Genomic DNA, 7,789 nt, shown 5'->3' on the forward strand with positions numbered 1-7,789 from the left:
ACGAGCAACCTGTTTGCACAGGCATACAGGCAAACAGGTTGCTCGTAGATACATTGTCATAGGTGGATGCACAGATTCGTACTTGCAAAGAAGAGATAAAATTTAAGGGATTTTACAGGTCCAGTGAAATTTGTTGACACTTACAAAGGAAGGCAATTAACTTTACAACAGTACTTTTTATATATTCATGCCTGTGGGCCAACAGGATCTTGTGTTAACACAATTCCTTCTTTCCCTCCCTACAATCCCCCTCCCTCCCTCCCTCCCTCCAACTAACCGGCCCGCTTTCCCTCTTTTATTGAGCGTACGTAAATGCATCGGTTAGTCAGGGTGTTATTTATTTGTCGGAATCTTTTCGTGGGCTTTTTATGTGTGTGTGTGTGTGTGTGTGTGTGTGTGTGTGTGTGTGTGTGTGTGTGTGAGAGAGTGTGTGTGTGAGAGAGAGAGAGAGAGAGAGAGAGAGAGAGAGAGAGAGAGAGAGAGAGAGAGAGAGACAGAGAAAATGAAGAAGAAAGTGACAGAGAGAGAAATGGAGAGACAGAAAGAAAGAAACAGAAGAAAAGAGACAGACAGAATGACAGACTGATAGACAGGCAGAGATATAAAGAAGAGAGATTATGCAAAAGAATCATTTTGACAGTAGAATATGACCGAGGCTCATTTCTCTTTACAAGATTATAAAAAAAACTAATCATTATATATATATCCTTAATTTCATCACCTCATCCAAGAAGAGGGGTGTGGGCAATATATCTGGAGTAGATTAACAGTGTACTACTAAATGGAACACACAAAGAACAAAACAAGAAATTCAATTGCTATCTCAAAACTAACTGTAACCCCCTTAGCAGTATATGCCATGTTAAAAGAAAAAACTTTGAACTTAGCAGTACATTTTACAGTAATAGCAAAAACTTTGAAGCCTTACTCAAATATTACCAGATCTCAAGATTCAGATAAAATACTTTTCACATACTTGTAATTAAACCCAAGGAAAGATTTCTGGGAGAAAAAACGTTTTTGATACCTTACTCAATAAAATACTTTGAACCAGATCTCAGATAAAATACTTTTCACATACTTGAATCCAAGGAAAGGTTTCTCGGAAAGAAGGTTCCACAACAACACAAGTCAGAGAAAAAGATCAGTCTAACCTGCGCAAACGGCCATTTGTGCAATACAACAACCTGTATAATGTATAAACAACCACTTCCAACTCCCCCCCCCCCCTGTGCTTTTTCTATATTCTGGTGCACTGTCCAAGAAAACCACTTGTACTGGGTCCACAGTTTCAACAGTACTTTCTTTCCTTCCAGTTCCTTGCCCATATCTTAAAAACAAAACAATGCTATCTGGGTAACAGATCAATCACTTTGGACAGGAAACATTTTTTTTACTTACAAAGACTAGAATGGTGGCAATAATTCTCGTTTTGGCAAACATTTTCTTGAGCTGGTTGCAGGGTCCCATGAGGAAGCAGGTACTGGTGACGAAAAGCAAAGAAGCCAGAGTCAGTCTCACTTCAGTTTTAGAAGGAGTTTTACAGCATTGCAACATAATTATGTAATAAAGGCGCCGAAGATAAGAGGTGTCCCAAGAGAGTGACATGCAAAGAAAAGAAGGAGGGGAGATACGCCTGACTACAAGAAAATCCTAATCCCTCTACGTCTCTCTGAAACTTGCTCCAGTCCAATATCTCCTACTTTTTAAAAACTACTGAGTTACCGCTCATCCACTTCCGTACATGCTTATTGTCAGCTAATTTTGTAGCGGTTTGGAAGGAAACTTATAGCAGTATTAGTGTGGGTACATAAATTTGTGGGTGTGGCTGGAGGCAGCCGATGTGGGCCTGTTGTCTGCTCAGGGAGGCAAGTAAGGTAGAAACGGGTTAAACACTAATACAGAAATACTCTTTCTATTTTATTTTCTCAGGAAAAGACGAAGAGTATCTCAACAGTCAACTACTTTTTTTTTATCCAACATTCAGCTCTCTCACCACTTCAGTATAATAACAAGAAAACAAATGCACATAACAAAAGTAGATGGAGTCAAAAGCAAACCCAAATAGCGAAAAACTATTCACTGCCGTACAGCAAATGTACAATAATGTTTGATCAAGAATAGAATTAGTATGCATAATATAATATGATACACCAGAGGCACATAATATATTATTCAACCGAAAGAAGTCAACTGAGACATTTTTCTTTTTATATTTACACACATTCCATTAACCTATAACATTCTTGGGGCAGAAGTTCAAAGATTTTGATGACATTATAACAGGTCACAAACTTACCTCATTAACGACAAAATATTTCCAATTGTGTACAGCACACCAAAAATGATCAACCCATTCTTCAGGAACAACAGGCAACTTCCCTGTGGAGAAACATTAAAAACGAAATGTAAAAAACATTACAGATGAAATGTAAAAAACATTACTAACAAACAAAATCTAGAAAACATACAAACTTAATGTAGAAAACAATATAAATGAAATGTAAAAACAGTCCAAATGAAATGTACGCGCATGGAGAGAAACAAACTTTTTTATTTCCCCATACACAAACAAACATACACTGTACATATACCTTGGATACTCTTTGAAGATGGATCTACAGATGTTGATTATACTCTATCAAAGTTGAAATGCGGCCACTTATTTGTCAAAGTCGCAGAGGAAAAACTTATCAATATTAACCCATCAGATTTTTAAAATTTCCATTAAATTGTAGAGTACAGCCCATTAGAGTAATACATGGAAATAAACTTGTTGAGTTCAAAAAAGGAAATCAATGTGTGACTGTATATGATATCACAGTAAAAACATTGTTACTAACAATTATAGCCTCATCATCATCATCCAGTGCCAGTTCTGCGACAGACATCGGCCATCATGGTTTTCCATTCATTTCATTCCTTTGCTCGGATGCTCTCAGAAAAGCTACGTTTCCCTGATTTTTCCCTGTTACCCATTTGTTTAGGTTCCCTTAGTATGTTGTTCTGGGTCTACCCCTGCCTCGCTTGCCCTCAATTTTTCCAGTGAGAGCTAGATGTTCAAGACCCTTATGTCTATTCAGGTGTCCCAAAAACTGCATTTGTCGTTTCCTGATTGTTTTTAACATTGAGCGTCCCACGTGGGCTTCATCAAGTACTACCTCATTTGATTTCTTTTCCTTCCATGATACTCTTAGCAGTCTCCTAAGAAACCACATTTCTGTTGCTTCTATTTTATTTTCACTGTCTTTAGTGATTAATTATAGCCTACCAGAGTTAAAAAGTAAAAACTAACTTGGAACTCATAGCCTACCAATGTCAAAAAGTAGCCACTAATTTGTAAACTGGCACCCATCACCACTTGAAAATTAAAGCCTATCCGAGTTCAAAAGCAGCCACTCCATTTCCTTTATCAGTAGGCTACATCTACTCACCAAAATGGAGAGACCAGCACCAAGGATGAAGCAGATGAGGAAACCTTTGATCCTGGTAGACCAGCTCAGGCTAGTAGCGTCACTGATCTGAGTGGGGAGGAGAAACATTTAAAAAATAGACTTAATGAGAATAATTGCTAAAAGACCTTTTGCTCCACCTTAAGTTTTGTTCTCTTTCCTTTTGAATTGTCTTCACTATTTCATCACTGAAGCTCATAACCTGAGATCAATCCCAAACAAAAATTAGTCAAAGGAGTCCAGACAGCTGCAATTCACTTTTTTCCCCCAAAGAAAAACATTTAATCACCAAGGCAAATGAATTCTTAAAATCCCAGCAACAACATCTTACAAACAAGTACAGACCACAAAAGAACATTATAGCTTTCACTGCTTTCAGTTCAGTACTACAAACTGTAATGCAAAAACTAAAATCATAGCTAATGAATGAAATACAACAAAAGTTTGCCAAAATGACAATTCAAACAAAAATTTATCTGCAAATAAAAGTAAATTCTTAACAAAAAAAGAACATAAATAAAATAATATTCAAACAACCAAACCAAAATCAGAATGGATCGGAATGTGACCAACTATTGTGAAAGTTACTAACACCTATTTTCCTATACTTCATATGTCCCTGCAATCCTGCCTTTAACAAAACCCCCCCACAAAAATAGACTATTGTACCCAAAATATATTCCCTTTCCCCCCATGCCTGGGGAGGGGCCTTGTTTGGCTAATTGTTTGGCTAACACATTTTTTAAGGTGTTTATTTAATCAGTAACAAAACTTTTCATTGCATTAAAGCATCATCACTTGTCATGGTAAAAGAATAACAAAGACCAATTTGCATCAATGTTCATATATCATACAGTAAAAAATATTAAAAGAAAAAAATCCTTCCATAAGATGACCTAAGAAGAGCAGGAACTCTATAAATTAAAAATGTCATACTATCATTGAGAAGTGAAAAGCTAAACTCACATATAATTTATTGCATTATTTCTCATACCATTTCAAAACAAACTAAATCTATAATACCATAATGTACATTTTATAGAAGTGGAAGGCAATCTTCTGGTGGAAATTTAAAATTCTATAACAAACGTTTATCTGTATACCCATTCAATGTTGCACAGCATAGAAAATACACCGGATCAAAGTTTCTTCACTTGATACAACTAGAAAAATGCCAACCATCTGAAAACTTTTGACTTTTTAAAAATGTCTTTGAGTTTCTTGCTTTGCATTTTTTCCCCAGCTGATGCTTAAGTAGGAATTTAACACATTTCTGAGCATATAAAGTACAAATAAATGTATGTCTTTCTTCACTCGTTCATACCCGAGTGGCCCTGATAAATGTTTAAATGTTAGTGTTTTTACGCACCAAGCAACATAATTTAGACCATTTAAGAGGCGAGCTTCAACCCAGCCTGTGAGGGCCAACCTGGGCTGAGATAAATACAGCATCCCAAAAGAAACACCAGGATATTCGAAAAAATTCTCCCCACACAGAAATTGAACTCGGGTCTCCTGCTTGCGCCATACCGCTACACCAGACGCTTGTTGAGTGGCCAAGGAGCTGGAGAGCTTCACCGGTTTTAAAAGCAAAAGTCCAGAAAACCCATACATAAAAAATATGATTATGAAAGGAGTATGTGCATCGGTAGAGTAACAATTTGACATAAAAACAAATTAAGAGCGCTTGCCATGAGAACTGTGCTTGGGGTGCAGATTGTAACTGTCCTCTCGCCAACCTCATTAAAATCTAAACGAACAACCAACTCTTTGAGTTTGTGTACATAATATCAAGGTCAGTGCAGCTGACATCACGGTGGAGCAAAGTATAAAAGCATGTGTATCTTTGTAAACCAAAAGAGTATGCCCTGGTGAATCAAATTTTCTTGAAACTGCATAAAATCATTAAGCAGTGCATCTTCAAAAACAAATTCATGAAAAGTGCATATCTGTGACATACCAGCTTTCATTTTCTCTTTATAACCTCATGAATCATAGATCTTAGAACCCAGAGTTTTTCATGCATCAAAATATTTACGAAACCAATGCCGCTCTTCCCAGGAGAACTCATTAATTAATAATAAAAGAGCTTGATGGAATACAACTTAAGACATTACAACTGTCAACTGGGGATGATTTTTTAGGCTATTTACATAAGTGGAATAAAAATTAGCTATTCTATCACTTACATCTTCCAATGAGTAGCTTAAAATATTTTTTTAAAAACATTCTCAGCTTTATACTACAAACTTGCCTACCTTAACCCATGGCTCAAATGGGTATCACTTGGGGGTTCTGTAACGATAAGACTGGCATAAAAGGCTACTCAAACATAGATTCCTCAACTCATGAAAGCTCTAATGGGAAAATTACTCAGATAAACGTATGCCAACACTCAATGCCCTTGAGTCAGACATCTGTACAGCCAAGGAAAATTTCCCTCTGGGATAATAAAGTACTATCTTATCTTATCTTAAAACACTAAATATATGGTCTGAAGAGCTGCCTGGAAGAAACCCAGCACCTCTGAGCATAAAATTTGAGCAAATGCTTTTTGTTTCATTCTGATTTATTACGTATGAACCCATTCAATCATAAAAGACTGATTTTAACTGGAGCAAAAAATAAGCTGAAAATAACTTCTTTTAAAAAAAAAATGTTTAAACACTAACTCATTCAGAAATACAAGCAAGACAGAATATGAACAACTTTAAATTTGCAAAGAATGACAAGTTCAGAAAGGTAAGCAAATAAAGAAATTAAAAAGAAACAAGAACCAAAGTATAAATTTTAAAGGAAAATCTTTAAAAACAAAAAACCGCTTTTTGAAAATCAAAATGTGCAATTTATGCAACTTTGACCTTTTAATTCATTTCACTTACATCCTCATAGCCGAAAAAGTTGCTCAATCTCTGAAGGAATGGAATTTTCACAAACAAAAGAAACATGTATGATGAGTTTTCAACCACTGTGCAGCAACTTTACGCATTGTAAAAAAAAAAAAATGATTAAACCCTAAAACACCCTAAACTCTTTTTATAAAAAAAAATAATTTTAAAAATAAAATAAAAAACACGGAAGCAGTAAGAACGTAAGAACCAATCCCAAAATACCAATAATTAAATCTGGTTGTAGCTCCTGGCCATTAACAAATTTGGTGTCTAGGGCTGAACATTTAAGGAATTATAAAGGCTATTATAATTAAACTGTTAAATACAGTTCATGTCTTTGTATTACCTTTTAAAAAATGGTCAGGAAGAAACTGAAAAGACAAAGTCTAGAGAACTGGAAAGGAAGATATATCTAATAGGAGAACATTTTTAAGAGAAGAACATACCTCCATCACTGGCAGCATTCAATCGCAGGACCTTTTGACTGAGAGGCGAACAACATCTCCAGACCACCAGAGCCCACATTTGATTTAGCTTGTATGCTGAATTTTAAATATTTTATTCTACTTTGACTCAGCACAAATCAGGCATTTCAGATTGTCTCGTCTATAGGAATGGTCCTCTACCACGTTTTGCTATGACTACTTGTCACATTATTATAGCATGCCAGTTAGTTAGCTAAGTAACAAATGGTGCTCTTACAAATGCTAATCTTTAATTTTAATATTCCTTCCCTATTTTCCCTTCATAATAGTATTCATAGTTCTTCATCTCACTTCTAAACAAGACACACATTCATTAGAGAGCGATTTTCATGCCGGAATTCCATAACGAGCTACCACTGATATTAAATATGGGTTTGGGATAGAATTAGGGTTAGGAGTTGGGTTTGGGTAAGAGTTCGGGACAGGGTTGGGTCCATTCTTTACTTATCTTTTGGGGGGTAATATCTCATTACGGTTCTCATTTACATGTCAAAAATAGAGACGATTCATTTGAATCTTTCTATCTCAGTGCACTACCTCAAATAATGAATCTCTTTATTTTCTTTTTCCTTTTTCCCTTGGCGACCCTCCCCGTGCCTTTCATTAAAACTAAATGGCAAATAGGCCTAATATAGAGCGGGGATGGGGAGGTGTAAAATATTATACTGCCAATATCATACTTCACAGGTTTTCCCTTATGAGGTTCTGAAACTTCACCCCTGCGACATTTGAGGAAACACTGTAACTGTACATAATATTTTTATGTAAATTTTTACTTTCACTCCCGCACAGAGTGGCACTGCTTTGAGAGTTAAACTGCAGTATTTTTTGCTGCAGGTCATACATAAAACCACTAAATCTGTCGCAAATCAATTATTTTCAAGAAAATTAAACTTTCAAACCTAACTGCAGAATATCAAATTTTGGGTTTAAACAGGGGGCATGCCTCCGGTAATACAAC

At 35.9% G+C, this 7,789-nt stretch overlaps 1 protein-coding gene across 1 annotated transcript in view; it reads right to left on the minus strand.

Annotated features, from left to right (window-relative positions):
- The window catches only part of LOC101849652 (vesicle transport protein SFT2B), a 14,545-nt gene that overhangs the window by 3,315 nt on the left and 3,441 nt on the right, over positions 1 to 7,789 (minus strand). Inside the window, exons 2-4 of the mRNA XM_005109426.3 lie at positions 3,435 to 3,521; positions 2,300 to 2,382; positions 1,402 to 1,483 (exon numbers count right to left, since the gene is read on the minus strand). Of these exons, the coding sequence (XP_005109483.1) occupies positions 1,402 to 1,483; positions 2,300 to 2,382; positions 3,435 to 3,521 (252 nt within the window). The remainder of the gene's footprint in view (positions 1 to 1,401; positions 1,484 to 2,299; positions 2,383 to 3,434; positions 3,522 to 7,789) is intronic.

The sequence above is a fragment of the Aplysia californica genome, unplaced genomic scaffold (assembly GCF_000002075.1).
Source record: "Aplysia californica isolate F4 #8 unplaced genomic scaffold, AplCal3.0 scaffold00777, whole genome shotgun sequence".
NCBI lineage: Eukaryota > Metazoa > Mollusca > Gastropoda > Aplysiida > Aplysiidae > Aplysia > Aplysia californica.